Genomic DNA, 27553 nt, shown 5'->3' with positions numbered 1-27553 from the left:
ACTAGCACCGCCCCTGCGAAAAATCTGTGTGTGAAAAAGGAAAAAGCAGGAACGCTATACCCACAGTAGAAGAAGAGAAGGAAGAGCACTATATAAAGACCATACAACAGGGATCAGAATATTTTCCTCCGCTTGCCCCCTCCTTACTTCCTGTTCGTCTCAATCTTCTTCCGGGGTAAAAGAGCAATAGGAAAAGCTACTGCCTTCTCTTTCGTGACTTCCCGCGACTCTCTGGGAAATAGCTCTATTCTACCTGTTTCTCTATAGTACAAAGAACTCGGATGATTTCTAAGATGGGGGAAAGGAATAAACACAAAGTTAGTGAATTTTTCCATTAAATAAAAAAGTTTTATTTACTTTCACTTGTGCCTGGTCTCTTTTGAAGGCTTATATTTTGCCCACTGCACATGTGAATTGCACTCTGTGGGCCCCACCCCTGGGATACCTTACTGACGTCTGGTGACATCCCAAGGTTTCTGGTAGGCTCCCAGACTCAAGCCACATTAGCTCTGATGATCTGACAAGGTAAGAAAATCCCTTGACAATTTGAAAAAGTTACTTGTTATAAGCAGGTTTGCATCTGGCTCACACCTCACATCATCTAGCACAAGTTCAAATTTCTCTTTTTTTAAAATGAAATTTAGACAAGTGAAACTTTGAGATACAGAAAAGACCTTGGCTGTTGATCTTCCTTTACTCAACTGGTTTAGATCCCCTCTACGATTCATCCAGTTTCCTTGAACTCATTCCCAAATTTGTGCACCTTTCACAGCTGCTTACACCGGCACAAAGCATTTTACATTGGTATAATCAATGGCAAAGATGGGGACTTTATAAAATCATATAATAGAATCCTAGAATCATTTAGGTTGGAAAAGAACTTTAAGATCATCCAGTCCAACCATTAATCTAACATTACCAAGTCCACCACTAAACCAATTAAAGGGAGAGTAGCAATTTCATGTTTCCTGGCTTGGTGGCTGGATTATTTTTAATGAAAGTAAAAACTAGGAATCATTAAGGTTGGAAAGGACCTCTAAGATCATCAGTCCAACCATCAACCCAAAACCCCATGCCCACTAAACCATGTCCCAGAGTGCCACATCTACCCATTTTTTGAACGCTTCCAGGGATGGTGACTCCACCACCTCTCTGGGCAGCCTGTTCCAATGCTTGACTACCTTTTCCGTGAAGAAATTTTTCCTAATATCCAATCTAAACCTCCCCTGGCGCAGCTTGAGCCCATTTCCTCTCGTCCTACCGCTAACTACATGGGAGAAGAGACCAACACCCACCTCACTACAACCTCCTTTCAGGTAGTTGTAGAGAGCGATAAGGTCTCCCCTCAGCCTCCTCTTCTCCAGACTAAACCACCCCAGTTCCCTCAGCCGCTCCTCATAAGGCCTGTGCTCCAGACCCTTCACCAGCTTCGTTGCCCTTCTCTGGACACGCTCCAGCACCTCAATGTCTTTCTTGTATTGAGGGGCCCAAAACTGGACACAGTATTCCAGGTGTGGCCTCACCAGTGCCGAGTACAGGGGGACAATCACCTCCCTGCTCCTGCTGGCCACACTATTCCTGATACAAGCCAGGATGCTGTTGGCCTTCTTGGCCACCTGGGCACACTGCTGGCTCATGTTCAGCCGGCTGTCGACCAACACCCCCAGGTCCTTTTCAGCCAGGCAGCTTTCCAGCCACTCTTCCCCAAGCCTGGAGCGCTGCATGGGGTTGTTGTGACCAAAGTGCAGGACCCGGCACTTGGCCTTGTTCAACCTCATCCAGTTGGCCTCGGCCCATCGATCCAGCCTGTCCAGGTCTCTCTGCAGGGCCTTCCTACCCTCCAGCAGATCGACACTCCCACCCAACTTGGTGTCATCTGCAAACTTACTGAGGGTGCACTCAATCCCCTCATCCAGATCATCAATAAAGATATTAAACAAGGCTGGCCCCAAAACAGAGCCCTGGGGAACACCGCTCGTGACCGTCCGCCAACTGGACTTAACTCCATTCACCACAACTCTCTGGGCTCGGCCACCCAGCCAGTTTTTTACCCAGCGAAGACTACGCCCATCCAAGCCATGAGCTGCCAGCTTCCCAAGGAGAATGCTATGGGAGACTGTGTTATTGGATAACCCCCCCCCCCCCCGCCAACTGTTTTTCCTGCAGTGTCAAGCAGACCTGTGCTGATGTTACTCAACGCCTCATCTCTATAAACAGACATGCAGCAAGGAAAGCCAGCAACAGGAGGGAGTAGAAATAAGTAGGTTATGCTCTTCATAGATCCATTTTCTCCTCCCTTGCGGGTATCTTAAGGGCTCAGATATGAATAAGTAGATGCAGAACAATCTAACTGCACATGAGGGAGTCTAACTTGTGCTGCTCAGAATGCACCCAAAAACTATCCATTTGGACAATTTGTGTTCCTTTGTTTAGATAATACAAGTAACTGGATTCTTAGGATAAAATTTTTCAAATTAGCTTTTAATGAGACACTAATGTGTCCAGAGAACAGGAGTTCTTGTGTCTAGTGTGTTAAAAGAAAACTGTTCACAGTATGATGTAAGCTACTGACAGAGATGTACTGTATAGCACAGGTTAATTTATTTTGTCAGGTTTCCAAAGAACTACAAACATGGGAGATGTCCTAACTTTAGTGTATATTTCTCTCTTGGAATTAAATGAAAAACAGATGTGCTAGCTCCACCAAGTTTTTTCACGTCTCCTTGGAGAAAATTGGCTGCTTTTTGAGGGGTTAATGCTAAAAACATATTTTTTTCTTGTGTGTGCTGCCAAGTCTAAAATCCTCTTTCTATCTGTTCTAATTTGTCATGTTATGGGCAACAAGGTAGGAGAAGTACTGCTATTTTACTGTTACTGTGAGGTGAAGGAGCCAGGAAAGCTCTCTGTTTGGCAAAAGGCTCAGTGCCAACACCTGCATCTCACTAGTAAGGTAATGTTTTAAGCAGCAGTGTTGTCCCAAAGATGGGTTCTGTACCCAGTGTGCAAGAACCAATTCACACACTGAGTCGAAACTAATATGTACATTGATTATAGGATTATTAATATTCATATGTATATACGTGTTAATCCAATGTGCATGCAAATGTTTCTCTGCTTTGGGAAGATAGACATATGAAAGGATGAGACTTCTATAAGGAAAATGTGAATCTTCTTTCCTTACACAGTCTCAAAGGGGGGAATTGATGACTGATTGTTGAAGGAACGTACTAAAGATAATAGGCACCAGGATATCTATAATGAGGAGCAGAAGGGCAAGAGATCTCTAAAACAACGAACATACATCCTTGAGTGTCAAAACTCCCCTCTACTCCTCTTTTACTAGTCAGCAAGATCCACTAACTGGTGTCCCCCAAGTGAACCAGCTCATTATAATATGAAAACCACACCTCTGTTGGAAGAGCTACCCACCTCCAAAGGGAGACCCCTACCCACTGAGCATGCGTACTGATTTTAAAGGGAGCTCTGTCTTTAAATTGAAGCAAAAGTAGAAATAACCAATGACTAACAAGTAGGTGTTAACAGTAGGCGTAGTGACTTTGTTTAATTGTATAAATATGTGAAGCAAGGATAACAGGGTGTGCTAGCTTTGTGGAATTACCACCCAGCACCCATCTCTGCACAGAAATGGAATAAAGCAACTATCTCGACTCAGTGTGTGAATTGGCTCTTGCACACTGGGTAAAGAACCCATCTTTGGGACAACAGGGTCCACAGGTCCTGCCAGGAGGCTGCTCTGGCATGGGCTTCCCATGGGGTCACAGCCTCCTTTGGGCACATCCCCCTGCTCCGGTGTGGGCTCCTCCCTGGGTGCAGGTGGATATCTGCTCCCCCGTGGGCCTCCATGGGCTGCAGGGGCACAGCTGCCTCACCATGGGCTGCACCAGGGGCTGCAGGGGAATCTCTGCTCCGGTGCCTGGAGCACCTCCTCCTCCTCCTTCTTCACTGACCTTGGTGCCTGCAGGGTTGTTCCTATCACATATTCTCACTCCAGCTGCAGTTTGTGTCCTGGTGGTTTTTTGTTTTGTTTTGTTTTTTTTACCCTTTCTTAAATATGTTATCCCAGAGGTGCTACCACTGTCGCTGATTGGCTCGGCTTTGGCCAGTGGTGGGTCTGTCTTGGAGCCGGCTGGCATTGGATCTATCTGACATAGGGGAAGCTTCTAGCAGCTTCTCACAGAAGACACCCTTGTAGCCCCCCTGCTCCCAAAACCTTGCCATGCATACCCAGTACAGTATCTCAGCTTTCTCCATGTCAGTTGTCACTAGATCTCCTGTCTTATTTATTGGGGGGTGGGGTGGGGTGGGGTGGGTAGGGGTGGTGCATGTTTTCTTTAGTCTTCCTTTTCTGACCAACGCGCCTGTTGAAGCCCTTCTCATTATTCTTCACATCCCTTGCCAAATTCAGCTCCAGCTGTGCCTTAGCTTTCCCGATGCTGGTCTCCTGCCTTCCTTGCCTGATTTCTTACGCATGGGAATCGAGAGCTCTTGTGCTCTAAGAAAAACGTCCTTAAAGAGCTGCCAGCTCCCTTCTGCTCTTTTATCCCTAAGGGCAGTTTCCCAGGGAGTCCCATCCACTAGTTCCTTAAACACCTGAAAGTTTGCTCTCCTAAAATTCAGCGTCTTGACTTTATTCTTCACCTGGCCCATATCCCTCAAGCTTGTGAATTCCACCAGGGTGTGATCACTGCAGCCCATGCTACAGTGGTATTCAGTGACAAGACAAGATTCAGTGGGCACAAACTGAAACACAGGAGGTTTCCTCTGAACACCAGGAAACACTTTTTTACTGTGAGGATGACTGAGCCATGGAACAGGTTGCCCAGGGAAGTTCTGGAGTCTCCATATATTCGAATGCCATCTGGATGTGGTCCTGGGCAACTGGCAACCTCAGCCATTCTACGATTTTGTGATTCTATGAGTGGATTTTGGGCCAGTTACTGTATTCAGACTGGGAGTGTGGGTGCCCCTGGCCTGTGGTGTCAGCTACTGGAGTGAGTGAGGGTCCTATAATCAGTAGTTGGAGGGGCCAGAGCTCTCTGGATTGGCATGGGTCCTACAGACTTTGTGCCCAGAGCCCCAGGTACTGGGGAGACCAGCATGAGTGGACTGGGTGCCAGCTACTGGAGTCAGACCAATGGTGTAGACACCCTGGGTCTCTGGTGTCAGATACTGGAGTGAGTGGGGGTCTCAGCCTCAACTACTGGAGTGAGTGGGGGTCTCAGTCTCAACTACTGGAGCAAGTGGGGTCTCAGTGTCAGCTACTGGAGAGGGTGGGTGTCTCGGACACCATACACTGCAGTAGGAACAGTGTGTGTCCCAAAAACCAGCTACTGGGAGGGGCACTGGCGTGAGCGAGGTGAGTGAGGGGCTCAGCACCAGCGGCTGGAACAGGACTGTGCCTGATGCCGGCTGCTGAGGGGGCGAATGTCTATATCTTCCCCAAACTGGGTGTGTGTGGGTGTGTGTCATTTGCTAGCAGACTTCAAGCTGGACTAGCTGACAAGTAGGAGACCCTGGGTCCAGGCAGGGGGATTAGGTGGGAAGAGGGTCTGTGCTGGTATCCGGGGGAACTTGCAAATGTGGAGTGTCTGTGGGATGAGCATGTGAGTGCTGCATGTTTGTAGCAAGCATGAGGCTGGACCAGCAGGTAAGAGACCCGTGGGGTGGGTCAGAGGGCCTGGGATTTGGGAAGGGATATCAGATGCACAGAGAGGCCGTGCCTTTACTCAGGGGATCCGCAAACATGCGTGTGCTTGTGAACCTAGGGAGTGTTGTGTATGTGCCTTCACTAGTGAACTTCTGTCTCTACAAGCCGAAGAGGAGGAGGAGACTTGGCTGTCTGTGTTTATGTTCTCTGTGAGGTGCTGTTGAAGGCAGAGCCTTGGCTGTAGTAACTGTCTGTGTCCTGTGTATGTCCTCTGTGTATGTGTCTGTGTATCTCTGCAATAGGTGATCCCCTCTGCTACTGGTTGAACCTGAAAACAGGAAAGCAGCAGCTGATTCCCTCAGCCTGGGCAGAGACCCCAGGTTCTGGGCACACTGGGCTGAGCTCCAGCAGCGGGGCAGGAGGAAGACCTGGGCCGGAGCTGCTGGAAGCAGCGGCTGCTCTTAACATCCCTGAACACTCATACTGATCCAGCATGACTTTATACAGTAACTGAGGGTGTGGGTAAGTGTTGTGGTTTAACCCCAGCCAGCAACTAAGCACCACGCAGCCGCTCGCTCACTCCCCCTGCCCCAGTGGGATGGGGGAGAGAATTGGAGGAGTAAGAGTGAGAAACACTCCTGGGGTGAGATAAGAACAGTTTAATAATTGAAATAAAGTAAGATAGTAATGATAATAATAACAATATAATAATAACAACAATATACAAAGCAAGTGATGCACAATGCAATTGCTCACCACCCGCTGACCAATACCCAGCCAGTTCCCAAGCAGCGATCGCTCCCCCCAGCCAACCCCCCCCAGTTTCTATACTGAGCATGACATCATATGGTATGGAATAGCCCTTGTGGCAGTTTGGATTAACTATTCTGGCTGTGCCCCCTCCCAGCTTCTTGTGCACCTGGCAGAGCATGGGAAGCTGAAAAGTCCTTGACTGGTGTAAGCACTGCTGAGCAACAACTAAACCATCAGTGTGTTATCAGCATTCTTCTCCTACTAAATCCAAACCACAGCACTATGCCAGCTACTAGGAAGAAAATTAACTCTATCCCAGCCGAAACCAGGACAATAATAAACTACAAACAAACAGTTCAATATCCTTAGTCTAAGATATACATCTATACATACAAATAAAACTCTTACATGCTGAGGGAATAATCTTTCTAGAGATGAAAACTCTTTCAGCAAATACATACATGTTGTACTTCACATAGTGGTACCTGACATTTCAGTTTTCTTTGCAGAGGTGGAAAACAAGTTAAAAGACTAAATGGGAGCATGTACAAAAAAATATGAAAAGACACTGGAGGAATGAGAACACCCACCCAAACCAGAGGTTGCTCACCCCAGCAAACATACATTATAAAACAGGTGGTACTGGTTTTGGCTGGAATTGAGTTAATTTTCTTCATAGTAACTTGTATGGTGCTATGTTTTGGATTTGTAACCAAAACATTGTTGATAAGACAACAATGTTGTAGCTATTGCTGAACAGTGCTTGCACAGTGTTGAGGCTTTCTCTCTCCCCTTTCCCCCTGCTCCCCAGCAAGCAGGCTGGGGGTGCACAAGAAATTCGAAGGGGACACAGCCAGGACAGCTGATCCCAGCTGACCAAAGGGATAGTCCAGACTATATGATGTCATGCTCAGCAATAAAAGCTGGGGGGAAGAAGGAGGAAGGGGGGACAGTCGGAGTGATGGCATTTGTCTTCCCAAGTAACCGTTATGCGTGATGGAGCCCTGATTTCTTGGAAATGGCTGATCACCTGCCTGCCCATGGGAAGTACTGAATGAATTCCTTGGTTTGCTTTGCTTGTGTGCGCAGCTTTTGGTTTCCCTATTAAACTGTCCTTATCTCAACCCATAAGTTTTTTCACTTTTACCCTTCTGATTTTCTCCCCCATCCCACTGGGTGGGGGAGTAAGCGCGCAGTTTTGTGGTGTTTAGCTGCCTACCAGGGTTAAACCACAACACAGGCCTTCCTTTGCTGACTGTGGGCTATTCTTTCCCTCCATGTGGGCCACATGGAGTCCTTTTGTATCCCTGCAAGGCCTCCATTAGTGGAGGGAAAGGAGCAACTGGTGTCAAAGTAGAATAGTGTCTTCTGCAAGTGTTAGGAAGCAGTGGATAGCTGCGAATGCTGTCAGACCTGGAATGGACACCAACATGGCGATACCAGGATGTTCAAACTGTCCAACCATGTGTTTCCCTGTTAGCCATGGAAAGCACCTGACCCTACTCCCATCCCAAGCCTACTGACTGCAGAAGCAGGTCAGACTTGTGTGGTATGATCAGTACAAAAGGTTTGATTTGTTGTTCTGTTCCAGCTGCAGTGATCAAGTGCACAGCTGCCTGACAGGGACCTCCAAACAACAACCATCACATAATTTGCATACCTTATTATCCCTTTTCCCATTTCTTTGGCACCCTTTTCGCCACCCCAGTCTCCTCCCAAATAATGTTTTTTTTCCACATTGGTCCCAGTTTTGCTTCATCCATACCCAAATTTGGTATTTCTTATACCATTACCTAGGTCATCTTGGCCGTACATGGTATTACTGATGCAGTTACCTAGGCACTGCTAATCTTGGAAGACTCTGCTCCCCAAAAGGTCTCCATCACTGCCCTTCAGTTAGCTGTGAAGCTTGGCCATCCCTCACAGCACTGTCTGTAACTTCTGTCAGCTTCTCACTCTGTTATCTGTCACATCCAGTAATTTCTCATGTCATGTCTGGTAGTTTCTCATGATCTGTTCAGTTAGTTAAACATGTTGGCTGGCCGAGCCCAGAGAGTAGTGGTGAATGGAGTTAAGTCCAGTTGGCAGCCGGTCACGAGCGGTGTTCCCCAGGGCTCTGTTTTGGGGCCAGCCTTGTTTAATATCTTTATTGATGATCTGGATGAGGGGATTGAGTGCACCCTCAGTAAGTTTGCAGATGACACCAAATTGGGTGGGAGTGTCGATCTGCTGGAGGGTAGGATGGCCCTGCAGAGGGACCTGGACAGGCTGGACCGATGGGCCGCGGCCAACTGTATGAGGTTTAACAAGGCCAAGTGACGGGTCCTGCACTTGGGTCACAACAACCCCATGCAATGCTACAGGCTTGGGGAAGAGTGGCTGGAAAGCTGCCTGGCCGAAAAGGACCTGGGGGTGTTGGTCGACAGCCGGCTGAACATGAGCCAGCAGTGTGCCCAGGTGGCCAAGAAGGCCAACAGCATCCTGGCTTGTATCAGGAATAGTGTGGCCAGCAGGAGCAGGGAGGTGATTGTCCCCCTGTACTCAGCGCTGGTGAGGCCACACCTGGAATACTGTGTCCAGTTTTGGGCCCCTCAATACAAGAAAGACATTGAGGTGCTGGAGCGTGTCCAGAGAAGGGCAACGAAGCTGGTGAAGGGTCTGGAGCACAGGCCTTATGAGGAGCGGCTGAGGGAACTGGGGTTGTTTAGCCTGGAGAAGAGGAGGCTGAGGGGAGGCCTTATCGCTCTCTATAACTGCCTGACAGGAGGTTGTAGTGAGGTGGGGGTTGGTCTCTTCTCCCCTGTAGTTAGCGACAGGACAAGAGGAAATGGGCTCAAGCTGCGCCAGGGGAGGTTTAGATTGGATATCAGGAAAAATTTCTTCACAGAAAGGGTAGTCAAGCATTGGAACAGGCTGCCCAGAGAGGTGGTGGAGTCCCCATCCCTGGAAGTGTTCAAAAAATGGGTAGACGTGGCACTTTGGGACATGGTTTAGTCTAGTCTACCCTTGATTGGTTTAGTGTGGACTTGGTAGTGTAGGCTAATGGTTGGATTGGATGATCTTAAAGGTCTTTTCCAACCTAAACGATTCTATGATTCTATTCTATCAGTCAGTGGCCTGCAGCCTTAACACCTGCTAGGTAGAATGGTTTGGAGATGAGTGGGGTAAGGAAAATGTGAGACTTAAAGGCCTCCAGTTTTGTATTTTGAGGTCCTCCAGTCTGAGTGCTAGAGTACTGTAGCTGTTAAGGGATGTTAAGAGACAGAGCGGCTACTTCCTCCAGCAGCTCCAGTCCAGGCCCCTCCTGCCCAGGTGCTGGAGCCCAGCCCGGTGCACCCAGGGACCGGGGATCTTTGCCCAAGGTGAGGGTTGTAGCTGCTGCTTTCCCATTTGTAGGTTCAACCAGTAGCAAAGCAGAGACACACACACATGCAGGACACTGACATGGCTGGCTACAAAGACTGTCACAGACAAGGCACTGCCTTCAACAGAATCTGTATATAGGACTCACATAAAGCACAAACACAGACAGCCGAGTCCCCTTCCTCCTCTTTGTCTGGCAGAGACAGAGGTCACTAGTGAAGGCACACACACAACACTCTAGATTCACACACACATTTGTGGATCACCTGAGTACCGGCATGGCCCCTCTGTCCATCCAGTACCACTGCCCAGATCCCAGGCCCCCTGACCTGTTTCACAGGTCCCCTACTTGCTGGCTGGTCCAGCTTGATGCTCTCTAGCAAATACGCAACACTCACACGCTCGTCCCACAGGCACCCCACACTTGCAAGTTACCCCAGATACCAGCACAGACCCTCTGCCCACCTGATACCCCTGTCCAGATCCCAGGCCCCCAGGCTTACCGGCTAGTCCAGTTTGAAGTTTGCTAGTGAATGGCATGCACACCCCCAATGCATACCCAGTTAGGGGAAGATACAGACACTCGGACCCCCAGCAGATGGCACCAGGCACACAGGCTGTGACCGGTAGTCCCTCTCTAGCTGCTGGCGCTGAGCCCCTTACGCTGGTTTCCCCAGTAACTGCTTTTTGGGACACACACTGTTCCCACCCCAGTGGCTGGCTGCCAAGACCCCCCATCTGCTCCAGTAGCTGGAACTGGGACCCCACTTGCTCCAGTAGCTGACACCACAGGCCGCAGGGCACCTACACCCCTGGTCTGATTTTAGTAGCTGGCACCAAATCTACTCACACACACAGAGGTCTCACCAGTAGCTGGCACCTAGTCCTTGCAGCAAGCATATACACGGGCTAGATAGCGAGATTATGCAGGGAGATAGTTAAAAAAAGATTTAATAAAAAGATAGGACAGACTGTGGTGATCAGGCACAGGGCTCAGCCAGAAAAGCATACTGACCAGCCCCATTTTACAGGCAACTGGCCTCTTTTATACTCCTTTCTGTCTACCCCCACTTTGTCCCTCCCCAATTCCCTTCCCCTGCACATTGCCTCATCAGTTGGCATAGTCCCACTGGCCCCCTCCAACATCCTGGACCTTCAGGTTTGCATTCTTATCAGTTGCAAAGTCCTGGTTTGCCTGCCATTTCTTCATAGCCCAGTGTGACTGACCAGGTTTGTTCTCATCACCACCTGTTATTTGTTGGTCAGAGTTGTCTCTGTATGTTCTTGTTTATGGCTTTTTTGACCAGATACCCTTAAAGGAGATATAATTGTAGAGGACTTTTATTTATTTCATTTTTTAAAGATATTTCTCTGATCATTTTGGAAAAGCAGAGATAATTGAAGAACAGATGTAATTTTTGAATGGAAATAATTTTGAAAGTTTAGCTTGTTTTATCAACTATACTGGTCACTTATGGTTGTGCACTTCCTTCCATGTGGACAATTAAAACAGGCTAATATAACTTCCTTCTCTCCTTGCCTTCATTAAGACAAGAATTATTGTTTTCAATTGAATGGGAATATCAAGAGTGACTCCTATCTGTCTTATAGCCCATATAAACTGTTTACTAGTTGCCTAGTCTTGCACAAATACCAAAGTGAGGTTTTGGTTATACTGTCATCAACTGACAGAAAATTAATTCCCCTTTTCTCCAAACAGGCACAAGCTGGTGAGATAGCTAAGTTGCAGGGATGACAACTGGACAAACATTAAAGGTGAAAGTTTTCATACCCATCAATATTATATCTAAAACTGGTTTGTTTTATATAAAACTGGGCTTAAAGCCCAGTGTTGGTATCCATTCACTGAATTTTCAAACCAACAGAAAAGGACATTTAATAGAGGGAATCAGAACTGAACCGCTACCACGCCTTGGAAATAAGTCACTAAGACGTGAATAGAGCGAGCGTTGCGACAAGGCTACTCCCCGTGCATGCTGGGAACCATAGTCCGCGAATAGCCTATGGACCATTCACAGTTTTGCGCACGGCCCAGGATGCGGCTGAGGGCCAGTGTGTTTTGGGAGTTGCAGTTTTGGGTGGACCGCAGTGCTTGCCGGGAACTGTAGTCTAGTGAGGTAATCGCAGCATGACCGACTCGTAGCCTGTTACTAGGTCTCCTCCCTTTGATTCCCCACCCCCCAAACAACTAAGAGGGTGGGGTTTCCGGGGGTGGGTTTTTGTCGGTTCAAAAATTCCCCGGATGTGGATATTAGTTTGGAATTTTCCAGAAAGGTTGTGAGTTGTAAGTTCTAGATTTTGTGTAGTGTGGTTTGGTTCTTTCCTTCGATGAGGGGGTTGGTGTTTTAATTAATTGCTTAGTGTTCTTGTAGGTCTGTCGCCATGGTGAAGGAGACCCTGTATTATGATGTGCTGGGGGTGAAGCCCAGTGCCTCTGCTGAGGAGCTGAAGAAGGCGTACCGTAAGCTGGCCTTAAAATATCACCCTGATAAGAACCCCAATGAGGGTGAGAAGGTTAGTGTTGAGGGAGTGGGAGCTGGACTGAAGCTGCTGAGGGGTTGGGGGGGTCACCCCTGATTTTTGTCTAGGGGCTGACTGGAGCGAGGGGCTTGGATGGGGAGATTAATAGAGACCCTTCCAGATATTGTTGCTGCTTTTTGGAGGGGAGAGGTTTGGTTTGGGGGGACCCTATTGTCTGTGGGGAGGGAAGCATTCTCTTGCCAGGGGCCTGGTTGGAGTGGGGAGGGATCTAATGGTAAATTGAGGGACCCTGTGGGGGAGGTTGGTAGGAATGAGAGCCCCTGGTGGAGAGAAGAGGGGTTCTGGTTGGACTTGATGGGGGGGGGAAATGGGCACTTGAGGGAGGATTGTCAGGTTGGGGGTGGGGAGAATGGACTCCTAGGGGGGCTGTTGCTGCTTAAGGATTGGGATCTGAGGGTTAATGTGCATCTTTCACAGTTCAAACAGATTTCCCAAGCCTACGAGATACTGTCTGACCAGAAGAAGAGAAATCTGTATGATAAAGGTGGCGAGCAGGCTGTCAAAGAGGGTGGCTTCAGTAGTAGTTTTGGGTCACCCATGGACCTATTTGACTTGTTCTTTGGAGGTGGTGGGAGGATGCAAAGGGAGAGACGAGGTAATATTCCTACTTCTGATGCTGCCCTAGACTTAAACAGTATGACCACTGTAGGTGAAAGTGCTGAAGTTTGCCTCGGGTGAATAGTGTGGCTTGCAAGACTGCATCAAGGCTATTAAAATGATCTTATAGCTGTATTCTGGAAAACGTATAAAACTGTTGTTAGTATTTAAAGCCTAAAATGAGTAGGGAAAGGGGTGCCTGTGTAATGAGAAGGGTACTAATTTTATACACTGGTAGTTTAGATCTGTGAGTTGTCTTATGTTAATTTAATACCTAGCTAGACTCTGCATTTGGGAAGCCTTTATCTAAGGATAAGCCTAGCTTTTAATAGCATAGAACAGGATTGGGATGGTAAAGTATCTTACTTTGTAACTAAGGTACCGCAAGTGTACTGTCAAAATCTGAGTTTTTAAATCACTTCTAGCTGAAAGACCTTAGTTAAAAGTAACAACATATAAATAAAGTGAACAAAGCAGTTTTCATTTATGAGATCTCCTTGTTCTGTACTGTCTGGTGGAATTGGGTTAAAGCTGCAGTAAAGCTAAAATGCTGATCCAAATTGAAGTTCAGACCAATAGTATCAGCAAAGATGTCAATATTAATTTTAAAACTGTGTTAAAGAGCAGTGCTGACTATATCACTTCTTAGTTCATATGCAGTGCTGGTAAATGAAAGAAAAGAAGGTCTTATATCAAAATGTCATACAACTTCATGTAGCAAAACATTTTCAGTAAGCAAGAACTTGTTAGCCTTACCATGGATTTGATTAGAACTTTACTTGGCAAAAACACTTCCTTACTGTAAAAATCCAATTGCCCAACTGTTTTGGGAAACTTCGGGGGGGGGGGGGAAGGGGGGGGTAGGGGTGGTGGTAGTATTGCATTGGCTTTTTACCCTTTAGACAAAGTTAAAATCTTACACCTAAATCTCAGTGTAGTTTTTTCTTATTATTATTGCTTATATTTTCATGGAGGAGTCTTCTGGCTACTTTTGAAAAAGATTACTAAGAAAGTAATGATAATTGTTACATAATTGTAAGATTAAATAGGAAAAAGCTATTGATAACAGGCGAAGTAGATAAATAGGAAGTGTTAAAGCTTTTAAAGAATTATTCTAATGCGATTTGAACATAGTAGCATGGGAAACTTATAATTTTGGGTTCAAGCTATCAAATTTTAATAAATATACTCTCCCCTCCCTCCCCTCCCCTTCCCTTATAGGCAAAAATGTTGTTCATCAGTTGTCAATAAGCTTAGAAGATCTGTATAATGGTGCAACAAGAAAGCTGGCTTTGCAAAAGAATGTGATCTGTGACAAATGTGAAGGTAACTTCAACGCTAAAACTAGACATTAGTTATTTCTGAAGCTCCAAATGTATTTTGACTTTCTAGTTTCTTCTGGAAATATAACTGTTTGATTCTCACTCTGTCATCAGGTCGTGGTGGTAGGAAGGGTGCAATAGAATGCTGTCCTAATTGCAGAGGCACAGGCATGCAAATCAGAATTCACCAAATTGGTCCAGGAATGGTGCAACAGATTCAGTCTGTATGTATGGAGTGTCAGGGGCATGGGGAGCGTATCAGCCCCAAGGACCGGTGCAAGAACTGCACTGGCAGAAAAATTGTTAGAGAGAAGAAGATTCTAGAAGTTCACATTGACAAAGGTAAGGGTTTTACTAACTTGGAGTATTATATTTAAATAGATTGTCATTGGGGTTGGTGGTTTGTGGGGTTTTTTAAGCACTAAAACAGGAGCTTCAGCAAATGCATGGTGTTGATCACTTGTTATAATGAGTAACATTGTTGGATATGCATTCAGTACAATAGCCTGTTCCTACTCTTTAAAGGTAGACTTGCCTTTAAGCAAGAGGGATTACTTGTGTATTACTGCCCACTTACTATATACATTACTAAGTGTTAATTCCAAAGCTTGTAATGATGCAAGTAGTGAACTAATCTCCATAAGAGCAGGTTCAGAAACAAAAATGCTGACCAGTTAATTGGATTGATAAAAAGCGAATACATCACTTAGCTTACTAAGCAAGTTTAACTGTTATCTTGACATTTTGGAGACCCTACAGAATCTGATCACTTTTATGGCATTTTACTGTGAAGGGGAAGACCAGGTCTCCTGAAGTGTGAAGACATTGCTAAGCCTATAATGGTTAGAATTCATTTTGTTATGTCACCCTGATGACATTGTGCAGTACAGGTGTTCTGATCTGTGTCCTTTATGTCTGGCAAAACTTAATTCAGAATTTAAATCCCCAGAATGATAAAGGAATGTGAGGCTATTTAGCAGCAAACGCTTTTCTTCAGAATAGGCTGTTCAAAAGTAGGTGGGAGCAGTCTTTGGAGGAGTTGGAGTTGAAAGATAAAATGCATTGGCAAGCATGTGGCTTACAATAGGCTTGTATCTAACAGTAATCAGTAGCTGTTTTACATCTCTACTTAAGCATGCTTTATGTAATGTCTCATCTTTAAGAGGAAGAATATGATAGTAACACTAAACTTGAAGCTTGGCAAGAGTATATCACTGATATTTTTAAACACTGTTTTAAAAGTCAAAATTTTGCTCTTTTCAATAACTACTGTCATCCTGGTTTTCTACCAGGTAGCATGAGGCAATTAGTAGTGCAATAACCCTTCTGTAGGTGAAGTTGCTTTCTTGAGTGACAGTCATACTCCTAGGAAGAGTGCTTCCTAAACTGAAGGCATTGAGTTCTTTTTTCTCAAGTAGTTCTGCCACAGACTTAAGAGACTTGTCAACTTCTTAAAGCAAGCTTTGTGTGCAGCATTCCTTCTATGGCTCTTCTGTAGTGGTTGTGCATATGATAGAAGCCATCTTGATAATATTTTCCTCAAGGATTTTTATCTTGGCAGGTGACTAATTTCTACTAGAATGGGATTTCATGCTTATGAAACATAGCTCAAGTTGGCAGTACTAACATGTTTTGGAAAGATGAGTTGGTAAGATACTTGCTTCAAGCAAAGGTCCTAATGTTGCAATCTCAAGGTTCAGTAATATCCTAGTACAAGCTAGTGCCTATTAAAATATTTCACACTGTTACATTTGGGGGGGGGGGGGGGGGAAGGCTGAAATATGTGGTCTCTGCAATAGGAATGAAGGATGGTCAGAAAATAACATTCCATGGTGAAGGGGACCAAGAGCCAGGACTAGAGCCAGGGGACATAATTATCATCTTGGATCAAAAAGATCACCCTACACTTACAAGGTAAACTCAATGAGTCTTTATGAGTCTTTATGCATGCTCCTGAGATGCTTGTCTTCAAGTTTCCTCTGTTACCACTGGCTTTTTTTAGTAACTGGAAATGTTGTCAGATAGGACTATATGTCTAGAGCTCACTTGTGAGTTGGTTTGGGCTGTCAGATATTGACATATTTATAGAAGTACTGGTAGAACTAATCAAAGCAGTTGGTGCTCTAAATGTGCGAGGTTTGTGATTATATGGTTTATTTTTTGGGTTGTTTGGAATGAGTTTTTCTTTCTTTCTCTGGGGGTGGGAGAGGAAGTAAGACAAACCTAAGGGAGTTATGGATATTGGGAATTCACAAACTTCTGAGGACTACCAGTGTTGGGAAATAATTGTTTCTTAATAACTGTGAATATCTGTAGCAGTTCTTGTCTTACTAATTTCTTGTTCTTGCTTCCTCCTATGAAAGTCTTCCAATACCGAACTGATCTAGCATAGGCAACTGCTTGTTATGTAGTTTCTTCTGCCTTGAAGCCAAGCTTCAGTGCTTGTGCTGTTTCTCAGGATCCTGTTTATGGCCACCTTATGGTCAGAAGTGTGCATCCTATATGCGTAATATCAAGGTGATCTGCCTCCTATGTGTTTTCCTTGCCTGAATGCATTGAGTAATATGAGGAATGGAGAGGACTGATAATTTGTGGAAGTGAAACTGAACTGGGTAGTGTCAGCTAGTGTCAAGTACTTCACATTGCCTAACAATGTTGCTTTGTGTTAAAGTCCATTGTTTCAAATTACTTTGTGGAATGAGTCTGTCATGTAGTAGCTTCTCTTCTGGAAAAAGCAGCGCTTTGGCCACCTCTAGAAGATGAGCAGTAGGTACCAAGTGCAACTAACTGCTGATCAGAGCATTCATGAGGGGAACAATTAATTTAGGAAGTCTCTTAAGGTGGGGGCACATAGTCTAACAGCTCATCCCTTTGTCCATGTAAGTAGGAATGACAGGTCAAAGGCTCTAGTGTAGCCTGTAGTCAATCCGATCAGCAGTCTTGTATGGTGCTTAACTCCAGAAGCTGGTGCCAAAACTTTGTGCTGAGGCAGGACAGATGGAATACTACTGTTAGCAGCTTCCAGCATTAATGGAACATCACAGATTAAAGAATCGGAACCTTCATGGCAGTTGTGTCAAAGGGTCTGTCTGGTCCATGAATTTATTGTTACCTGGGACGTGAAGTTCTGACTGTACTGGAGTATTGATGCCCATCCCCCTGCACTGGCTTCAGCTTTAACGTCCTTAGATGTTCCTTGGTATAGAATCATAGAATAGAATCCTAGAATTGTTTAGGTTGGAAAAGACCTTTAAGATCATCCAGTCCAACCATTAACCTACACTACCAAGTCCACACTAAACCAATTAAGGGTAGAGTAGCAAGTTCATGTTTCCTGGCTTGGTGGCTGGATCATTTTTAATGAAAGTAAAAACTAGGAATCATTAAGGTTGGAAAGGACCTCTAAGATCATCAGTCCAACCATCAACCCAACACCACCATGCCCACTAAACCATGTCCCGAAGTGCCACGTCTACCCGTTTTTTGAACACTTCCAGGGATGGGGACTCCACCACCTCTCTGGGCAGCCTGTTCCAATGCTTGACCACCCTTTCTGTGAAGAAATTTTTCCTAGTATCCAATGTAAACCTCCCCGGCACAGCTTGAGCCCATTTCCTCTCGTCCTATCGCTAACTACTTGGGAGAAGAGACCAACACCCACCTCACTACAACCTCCTTTCAGGTAGTTGTAGAGAGCGATAAGGTCTCCCCTCAGCCTCCTCTTCTCCAGGCTAAACAACCCCAGTTCCCTCAGCCGCTCCTCATAAGGCCTGTTCTCTAGACCCTTCACCAGCTCCGTTACCCTTCTCTGGACACGCTCCAGCACCTCAATGTCTTTCTTGTAGTGAGGGGCCCAAAACTGGACACAGTATTCCAGGTGTGGCCTCACCAGTGCCGAGTACAGGGGGACAATCACCTCCCTGCTCCTGCTGGCCACACTATTCCTGATACAAGCCAGGATGCTGTTGGCCTTCTTGGCCACCTGGGCACACTGCTGGCTATTGAAAGAAGTCTGTAAGGGAATCATCTCTCCTGTGCCTCAGTTGCCTCCTTCAGAGTCTCCTACACTCCCTCTGAAGGTCTGGTGGTAAGGAAGTTCAGAAAGCAACTCTTGAGTCACCCTGAAAGGAGTGGGGGGAGTGAGCGAGCGGCTGTGTGGTGCTTAGCTGCCTGCCGGGTTAAACCGTGACAGGTACATATGGACTGAAATGAAATACAGGAAATTCCACTTCAAATAATTTTTTTTTTTCTTTACTTGGGGGGTGGTGGTGTCAAACACTGGAATCGGTTGCCCAGAAAAGCTGTGGGGTTTCCATCCTTATAGTTATTCAAAACCTGACTGGACGCGGCCCTGACCAACCTGCTCTAGTTGACCCTGCTTTGAGCAGGGGGGTTGGACTAGAGACCTCCAAAGGGTCCCTTCCAGCCTCACCTATTCCATGATTCTTTGATAATTTATCCAGCTGCGTTTAAAAGGCCCCCTTACAACACATGATTGAGTGTTCTTAAGCATTCAGGCTGTCCCCTTCTCCATGTTAAAATTTCTCTTAATGTTAAACTGATTAGTGAAGTCAAGAGTTGTTTCTGACTTCTCTTGAAATAAAAGTTTAGTTCTGAGCTCTCTGTGTTTTGTTTTCAGTCTCACTAAAATTAATGTATCTACTTCATCTACAGTAACCTTCAGGTTATTCTTTTTAATAGCAGAAAATTTTAACTCTTTGGCTGAAGAGTTTCAAATTAAGATTTCTTTAAGCAGAAATGCTCAAGCTTTCACACTTGCAGTGGTGTTTACTGCAGACTAGGGAGATCCAGGTGATCCATTGAATTGCTAAAATGGCATTAAATGAAATTCTTCAGCAAAGGGTTTTTGAATATACTAAACCACTGAGGAGTGGAAGGGAATATTACATGGATAAATGACTGGCTAAAAAGTAGGAAACCAGGTAAGAAACATGATGAGACCCCAAATGAGTCCTAAAAGGAGCTACACTGTGGACTTTTAATTTCATTTAAACTCTGAGGTGGTGACTTGATGATACAGAACTTTTTACAGTGATTTTTTACATGATTTACAGTGAACTTTTTACATGATTGCATGATATAATGCAACAAACATGACAATTTAAGTTGAATGTTAAATGTAAAATGAAGTGCATAAACTTAAATACTTGCACAATAGTGGGATCTCAGCAGTACCAAAATGTTGGTTGTAACAGGTCTATGAATAGATCATCTCAATGCTAAGAAGCAAGTAAAATGTTAGGAATTCCAGGGGGGACACATGGGGCGATGACAACAAAACCAATTGCTGTCTATATAAAAATCTGTGGTGTGCCTGCACCTTGAATGCTGCATCTAATGCAGATTTTACATTGTAAAGTGTGGTGGGTTGACCCCAGCCAGCAGCCAAGCACCCACAGAGTTGCTTGCTTGCTTGCTTTACACCACCCCCCCGCCCCCACCCCCCCCCAGCATCCTGGGGGAGAGAATAGGAAGAGCAAAAGCAAGAAAACTTGTGGGTCGAGATAAAGACAGTTTAATAGGTGAAAGTAAGTCACAAATCTAAAACACAGCACCGCATAGGCTGCTATGAAGAAAGTTAACTCCATCCCAGCCAGACCCAGTACACAAAGATACAGTAGAACTGGAGAATCTTAAAGAAGGGTAATGAGGAAAAGATAGAATAGCTTCTATGTGGACAATGATTTTTTTTTTTTTTTTTTAAGTAGATCCTTCCTTGTAGAAATAGAGGGGAGGAAGGAAGAGGGAGAATTTGTGTAGGAGCAACTGTTGTCTGTCTCTTAGTATCACTTGAGATGCTACAGTTGCTATTACCAACAGGACAAGAGGCAGTGGGCACAAACTGAAGCACAGGAGGTTCTGTCTGAACATAAGGAAATGCTTTTTCACTGTGAGGGTGACCAAGCATTGGAACAGGTTGCCCAGAGAGGTTGTGGAATCTCCCTCCTTGGAGATATTCAAAAGCTGTCTGGACATGGTCCTGGGCAGCCTGCTCCAGGTGACTCTGCTTGAGCAGGGGAGCTGGACCAGATGACCTCCAGAGGTTCCTTCCAACCTCAACTGTTCTGTGGTTCTGTGAGGTTCGGAACTGGAAGTGGCGCTTTGTATGTAGATATGGAAATCTTTGGCATAAGATGCTGTCGATGGTTGATAGCCATCAATAGATTTCATGAAAGGGAGGGAAAAAATAAAACTACACTTCCAGGTTAAAGTCCTTGAGGTGTCCTGATAAGGGCTGGAAGCCAAGTGTATTCTGGGGCGGTGTTGTGTGCTTGCCTTGCTCTTGTACTCTTCCCTAGGCATCTGCTCTTGAAGTGAGGATATTTAAATTAGTCAAAGATCATCTTTACCAGATTAGGGCAGCAGCCTGATCTCAGGGAAGTTGGTCTCCCCTAATGGTGTATGTAACTAAGTAGAAGATGTAACTAAGTAGAAGGAAGAAGGTACAAAATCATATTAGATCCCTAGTGTTGCCCACAACATCTGAAAGCCAAAAATGATACTGGAGAAGAATAAAACAGATTGATTAAAAAAGTGTTGATGCATCTTGTTTCTTTAGGTGATTGTGCTAATATATGACAATATTGTGCAAATTTTTGTCTAATTTGGACAATGTTAAAGAAGGGATTAGTTGTCCCAGCAGCAGAAGTTTGGAGGCCGAGACAAACCTTTTCCCAGAAGGGGGAAAGCATAGTGAAATGAAACCGAATGCTGTTGCATGTGATATGGTTTGGGGGGGTGGGGTGGGGTGGGGGTGTGTTAACTTTTGAATAACTGTCCTTGAGTAGTAAATGGCTCTTATTGCAGGTATTATCCCTGAAGTAGTTGGCTTAGTTAATAGTTAATGTTCTCTATTTTACTGGTCAGGCTTCTTAATACTAAGATTCCAACTTTATTGTCTTTACCAAATTTAATACCTGAGTTAGGCATGGTCCTTCTCATTCTTCCTATTCCCCTACCCCACTCCTGACTATTGTTGCTTGGTTCTACCATAGGCAAGGGGAAGACCTTGTTATGTGCATGGATATACAGCTGGTTGAAGCACTGTGTGGCTTTCAAAAACCTATCACAACACTGGATAATAGAACTATAATTATTACTTCTCATCCTGGTAAGTGTTGTTTTGCTTTGTGCTAAAAATCTGTACATCCAGCAAATGTAAGCTGAAAAGCAAGCAGTTAGCATAGAGGAGCAGAAAGGATTGATCCTTAAAATACTACTTCTCCCCCCGCCCCCAAGTCTTTACAGCAGAGAGCTTTAAACAAATAAAAGTTTTCCTTAGTGGGTAACAGTAACTACATGTTTCTTCATATGACACAGTAACAAACTTTACTTCATGGATGTGCTGATATCCTGAGGATACTCAAGGTCTCTGAAGATAAATTTTTCAGACTTGGAACTCACGGCATACTTGATGTTCATAGGTATGCTCCCTTTGAGAAGCATACAAAATGGTAGAATATAGCATAGATGTGTACCTATTCTCCTACACAAAAGCTATCAGGCAGTAGGTCCCTATTAGACTACAGGATATCGGTATAGTTGTTGAAACACAGCTTACAAGGCTGCACAAATGCATACTGAAAGGAATTGAAACTAAAATTGCTTATTTTGCCTGCCTGGATATTTTTTTTCTTATTTTTTTATTTACTTAAGGCCAGACTGTCAAACATGGGGATATTAAATGTGTGCTGAATGAAGGTATGCCAATATATCGTAGGCCATATGAAAAAGGACGTCTAATCATAGAGTTCAAGGTAAGTGAATCAACTTCCATGGTACAGCTTAACACTGAACATACAAAACTTCAACTTTAAGTAATAACTCAAGCAAGAAGAGACACTAATCATCAAGTGTCTTGTTCAGTGCGTTTTTTGCAGTGTGGTCAGATAACCTAATGTAATGCACAAGGCTATAGACAGAAAGTATCCAATTCTTTCTTGTACTGGTTTTGGCTGGGATAGAGTTAAATTTCTTCATAGTAGCTTGTATGGGACTATGTTTTGGATTTGTGATGAAAACAGTGTTGATAACACAGGGATGTTTTAGCTGTTGCTGAGCAGTGCTTACACACAGCATCAAGGCCTTTTCTGCTTCTCTCACTGCCCTGCCAGCAAGTAGGCTGGGGGGGAGCACAAGAACTTGGGAGGGGACATGGCCAGGACAGCTGACCCCAGCTGACCAAAGGGATAGTCCAGACTATATGATGTCATGCTCAGCAATAAAAGCTGGGGGAAGAAGGAGGAAGGGGGGGACATTCGGAGTGATGGCATTTGTCTTCCCAAGTAACCGTTATGCGTGATGAAGCCCTGCTTTCTTGGAAATGGCTGAACACCTGCCTGCCCATGGGAAGTACTGAATGAATTCCTTACTGTGTGTGCAAGCAAAGCAAAATTTTTGCTTTGCCTATTAAACTGTCCTTATCTCAACCCACAAGTTTTTTCACTTTTACTCTTTGATTCTCTCCCCCATCCCTCTGAGTGTGAGGGAGTGAGTGAGCAGCTGTGTGGTGCTTAGCTGCCGGCCGGGGTTAAACCGTGACATTTCTCAATAGCTCTTTACTGAAAATATACTAAGTACTGAAATAACTTGTTTGGGTATCCTATGAATTTTCATGTTTGACATGTTCTTTGATCTCCAATGTGTCTTAGGAAGAACTGAAATATAACTGACCTTGTATTGGAGCAAGGGGATCAGCTAGTTAATTGTAATTGCTGAAGAGAGTTTCATTAGTACTGATGGGAGGGGAATCAGGCTAATCTCTAACTGCTGTGTCCCCCTACTCTGGCTTTAGCTGAGGATATCTTTTTTTAGCCCTTTCAATATGGCAGTCTGGGCCAGAAAAAAGACTGAACTAGCCAAGACAGTGAAGTTGCCAAATATGGTAGAAATGTACTTTTGGTGGATGTGGAAGACTGGCAAGTGACCTAACTATTTCCTTAGCAATGGGTTTTCAAGTCTTCTGTAATTATAAAGCTGATGCTGGCAGATAATTGACCTGTAGTAAGTGAGATAGGCCAGTTAGAGCCAAATTCAGTAACTGCAGCTCTTTTATTTCAGGTGAACTTCCCAGGTAGTGGCTTCTTCTCCTCAGATAAGTTGTATTTGCTGGAAAAACTGCTACCTGCAAGGCAGGAAGTAGAAGAAACTGAGGAAATGGAACAAGTGGATTTAATGGACTTTGATCCAGCTCAAGACAGAAGACGTTGCTATAATGGAGAAGCCTATGAAGATGATGAGCATCACCCTGGAGGTGCTGTTCAATGTCAGACTTCTTAAAAGGGCCAGTTAATAACCACTGTGATGCCACTTTTATATGCGTCAGTAGACAAGTGAAGGACTATAGGTGATTCACCCTCACTTCCTGATATTTTTTTTTGTTGCTGTTGAATTCAGCTATAGTTCATTCTAAAAGCATAAAGACATCAAAGTGGTAATATGAAAACTGACTTTGCAATTTGTATAAAGCTCCAGGATGCAAGTGCAGATCAAGTTGGTCACAAACACTGTCTGTCAGACAAGCAGTCTGGAATAGTTTTCTTGACTAAATCTGCAATTCTTGCATCTGTGTTCAAGTGCCTGGTCTTAGACTAAGGTTCTGTAGCATTCTTGATGCTCTGTAGAGCTGCAGTTTACTAAAGGACACACAAGTATTTCTAATTCATGTCAAGATATATCTACAGTTTTTGGATTTGCACTGCTGTTTGTCAAATCAGAACTTGCTCTATAATGCAAATGTGTAATACGTGAACCTGACACAAATTTGTTTAATTTTTTTCATGTCCATTAAACTTGTGTGATTTACCAGTTTATTTAAGAATTAATAGTTTCTTGGTCTGCCAACTTTAGTCCTGATGTAGTGAGCTAGTTGTAAAACTTTTTGTTTCTAACCAGCTGCTACTTAAATACTGTTCTGTGCTATGCTGTGTATAGCCAATGTAGGTTGTTCATGACTAAAATATGGAATCTGTGTCGACCTACTGCCATGTGAAGCTTGACTTTCACCTTCATTATTGAAATCATGTAATCTATAGTGATGTGTTAAGTAAAGCAGTAGCAGATGTGGTCATAGGAATAGGTGAGCCTGTAGAGGAGAAAAGCAGAGAGGTATTATTTTAACTTGTTTCTGTCTGAATGTTCTAATCATTGTAGATGAAAAATTTCAATGTAACTCTAACATTTTTTCAATGTTGTTTTTCTTAGACCAGTTTTCAGTTTAAGAAAACTCAGTTCTAGACTGCTAATCCTAGTACAAATATGCTATTTTATAGACCATGCCGAGAAGACTGGTCCAATCTTAACCTCAAGCACAGTAGTTTAGTCCTGGTCTACCATCGGTCCTGGGAAGTGGTGTCTGCTTTCCTGTTATAATGCTTCCCTCCCCTTTGAGAATCCCTGAAAATTGGGGAAAAATGGGTTAGTCAAGAAAGGAGCTCTTGGAGCAGGCTCCTTGGGCTAGTTCTTCCCATAAGTGTTATGGCCTTTATTTTATGAAGGCAACTATTTATGTGATCCTTGTCTCAAGTGGAATTCTTATTTTGGGTTCTTACGGATTAGAGGTCAAAATATAGATGAGTTCAAAAGAACTCTCTGCATATTCCACCTGGTCAGAATGAAATTTTGCAAGCCAAATTCCTTTTCCAAATTACCATTGATGAGTTTATAGTCAGCTACGCCCATGTGACCGATAGGAGCATTTGCCTTATCAGTGGGACAATTCTCTTCAGGCAGGGGAAGGAATAGAATGCAATTTCTAGCTCTTGGACTTGCTACATTCAAAATCTTGTTTATGGCTAAAGAGGAAGTACAACTTTTATTTTCATATATTTATATATATTATTTTTATATATGTTTAATATATCATATATTTTTATTTAAATTATGTAAATGTAATAACTTATTTTTAGTATCATGGAAATCTTAACAGTCTAATTGAACCATTATCATTAGTCTAGATCTAATTATTACAGGAAAAAAACAGAGAATAATAATGCAGCTAGAGTACTTATATAGGAAAAAGTTGTAATAGTAGAATTAAGTGCAACACACACACACACACACACACACACACACACACAGAGTTTCTACATCTCTTCCTAGTGTTATGCTCACTCTTTCACTGCTTCTCTGAGCCCTAAGGTCAGATGCTGGTGTTGCTGGTGGGAGGGGGGGGTGTTACAGTGAGTTGTCAGCAGCTGGAGTCCTTTGCCAGGAGAAACATGATGTTCATGTTGATGGTTTCTTCTTCCTCCCTCTAGTATCCCCTCATGGTCACTTTTATACATTTGCTAACATGTTTTTATACCTTACTCCTTCTTCATTGCTCTGCAGCTCCAGGATACATCTAAAATTACTAGATATCTTGCCACTTAGATATTATTTCTTTGTTACCCCTAAAACTAGTTTTGTCCAGCTCCAGGTCTGCAGGTTTTTTAAGTGACCATGGGTGAGTTGTTTATAGCTGTGGGATCTCCAGTGCCAGCATGTGCCCCATGCTTTATCATCCCATGCATGTATACCTCTGTGCTGCATCCTCTGTCTCCACTTCTTGGAGGCCTCTGCTGTCATACCAGGCCTATATTTCTCTACATCATTGTGTTAGTTGTAAATACCTCATTCTACCTAGAACAACTGCTTCTTATTGCTATCTATATACAACTATGGTTGTATCGCACAAAGATAGAACAACTTGGTCATAGACACGTGGTCAATTAGAGAAATGGCTGTCACAACTAAACTAAGTAAAACAAAGCTGCAGCCAGGTCAAGAAAATTTCAGACAGAGGAGGCCTGACACACCTGTCCTGAGGTCTTGCAAACTCAGTATAAAGCTTATGGCCTGTTACTAGCAATAGCAATACTGTATTACAGGGCTACACGGTTACAGACTTGAGCTAAAACTGCTTTGGAAAAGTGCCTCAACCCAGATATGCAAATTCATTTTAGTAAATGCTATAAATGGGCACAGGCTAGGTACTGAGTTTTCACATACTGCTATGCGAGTCATACTCAAGCCAGGAGATAAGGTGTTGATCCTACTGCCCTAATGACTTGTATCAACAGTGCTAACTTTGCTACTTGCAGCTTGGAAAAAGCATTGACCCCATAGGTTGCCTGGACACACCAAGAGTCTTGTAATCTACAAAGGCTGTTTGGACAACTTGAGCTGTCTACCAGCAACAGCTGCTGCTGCAGAAACAGCTGCATCCTCTACCCTCAGTATGTCAGGAGGGGGAAGGCTATGAATTGGTCTACTGGAGGCCTAAGGACTTCAGCCAATCCTGATACTGAGAAATTAATGAGACGTGGGTCAGCATCAGAGTATGAGCCATATTTAAGAGCATCACCTTTTGTCCTAGGCCTCCAAAACCCCCTTTAATGTTCGAACCGTGATCTGCTCATAATTAAGTGACAGCAACCTGGTGATCAGCCACCTCGCCTCCTAATGACAAAACAGTGACCCCAATGATGGTGCAGTCAGGCCACTAACTGTGACATCTGTGCATGTCACCACATCTTCCAATGGAAGTGGAGCCAATAGGAATTTGTTACTGGTGGGATGCTATTGTTACTAGTCACAAGAAGCTAGTGACATATTTCTACTGCTTTCTGTTTCATGACGTCCCTGAACTTCAGTAAAGGCTTTCTTTCTGACCTCATGAGGGCTTAATCTACTTTAGAAGCTGTTTGTAAAGGAGTTGTTCTGTAAGCAATTACTCAGATTTCTGTGCAAGTCATTCCTCAGTTTCTAATAGGATGTAGAGAAATAGGCCGATGGCTTGGTTTTGGGTTTTGTGTGTGTGTGTGTGTGTGTGTGTGTTTTTCTCCTTTGCAGGTAGTAAGCTGGTTATGGTGTCAGAGCAGGATTGTACTTGATAACGACAGGCACATATGTGCTACTTAGGCAGGGGTATTTCCCTAGGAACATAAAAAAGCAAGTTAAGCCCATGCTTGCACAACTGTACAGAAACCTGAGACTATATTTTTTGCTGCAGGGAGCTATAGCTCTTGTACATACATTTTGCGCGTGTAGATAGATAAGCTGTTGACACACAAGCCAGGCTGAAATTCATTAGTTCCTACTGCAGAAGGAGGAGGATTAAATCACTGTGTAATCCTGGAACTGACCAACAAGACTTTAATTAAATGGTGCCCCTCATGCACAACATTTCCTATGCCTGTAGATAGGACACAGCTAGCTATTTTCAATAGAGCCAATTCATGAATAAAGTAATTCACATGGGCCAACAGTGTACAATACCTTTTAA

At 44.2% G+C, this 27553-nt stretch overlaps 1 protein-coding gene across 5 annotated transcripts; it reads left to right on the top strand.

Annotated features, from left to right (window-relative positions):
- Positions 1-12187: 12187 nt before the first annotated feature.
- Positions 12188-23565, top strand: LOC142596464 (dnaJ homolog subfamily A member 1-like). 5 transcript variants are annotated; one of them, XM_075725580.1, is made up of 8 exons: positions 12188-12319; positions 12764-12941; positions 14165-14269; positions 14380-14607; positions 16065-16179; positions 21282-21397; positions 21943-22043; positions 23347-23565. In XM_075725580.1, the coding sequence occupies exons 1-8, from the start codon at positions 12188-12190 to the stop codon at positions 23563-23565; spliced, it is 1194 nt and encodes a 397-aa protein (XP_075581695.1). The 5 variants fall into 5 exon arrangements, with proteins under 5 accessions (XP_075581695.1, XP_075581694.1, XP_075581693.1 ...); XM_075725579.1 differs by having other exon boundaries at positions 12188-12325; positions 12728-12941; XM_075725578.1 differs by having other exon boundaries at positions 12188-12334; positions 12728-12941.
- The last annotated feature ends 3988 nt before the right edge of the window (positions 23566-27553 follow it).

This window comes from Pelecanus crispus, chromosome W (genome assembly GCF_030463565.1).
Source record: "Pelecanus crispus isolate bPelCri1 chromosome W, bPelCri1.pri, whole genome shotgun sequence".
NCBI classification, from domain to species: Eukaryota; Metazoa; Chordata; class Aves; order Pelecaniformes; family Pelecanidae; genus Pelecanus; species Pelecanus crispus.
Note: the sequence above shows the minus strand (reverse complement) of the source record. Positions and strands in the feature narration are given on the sequence as shown.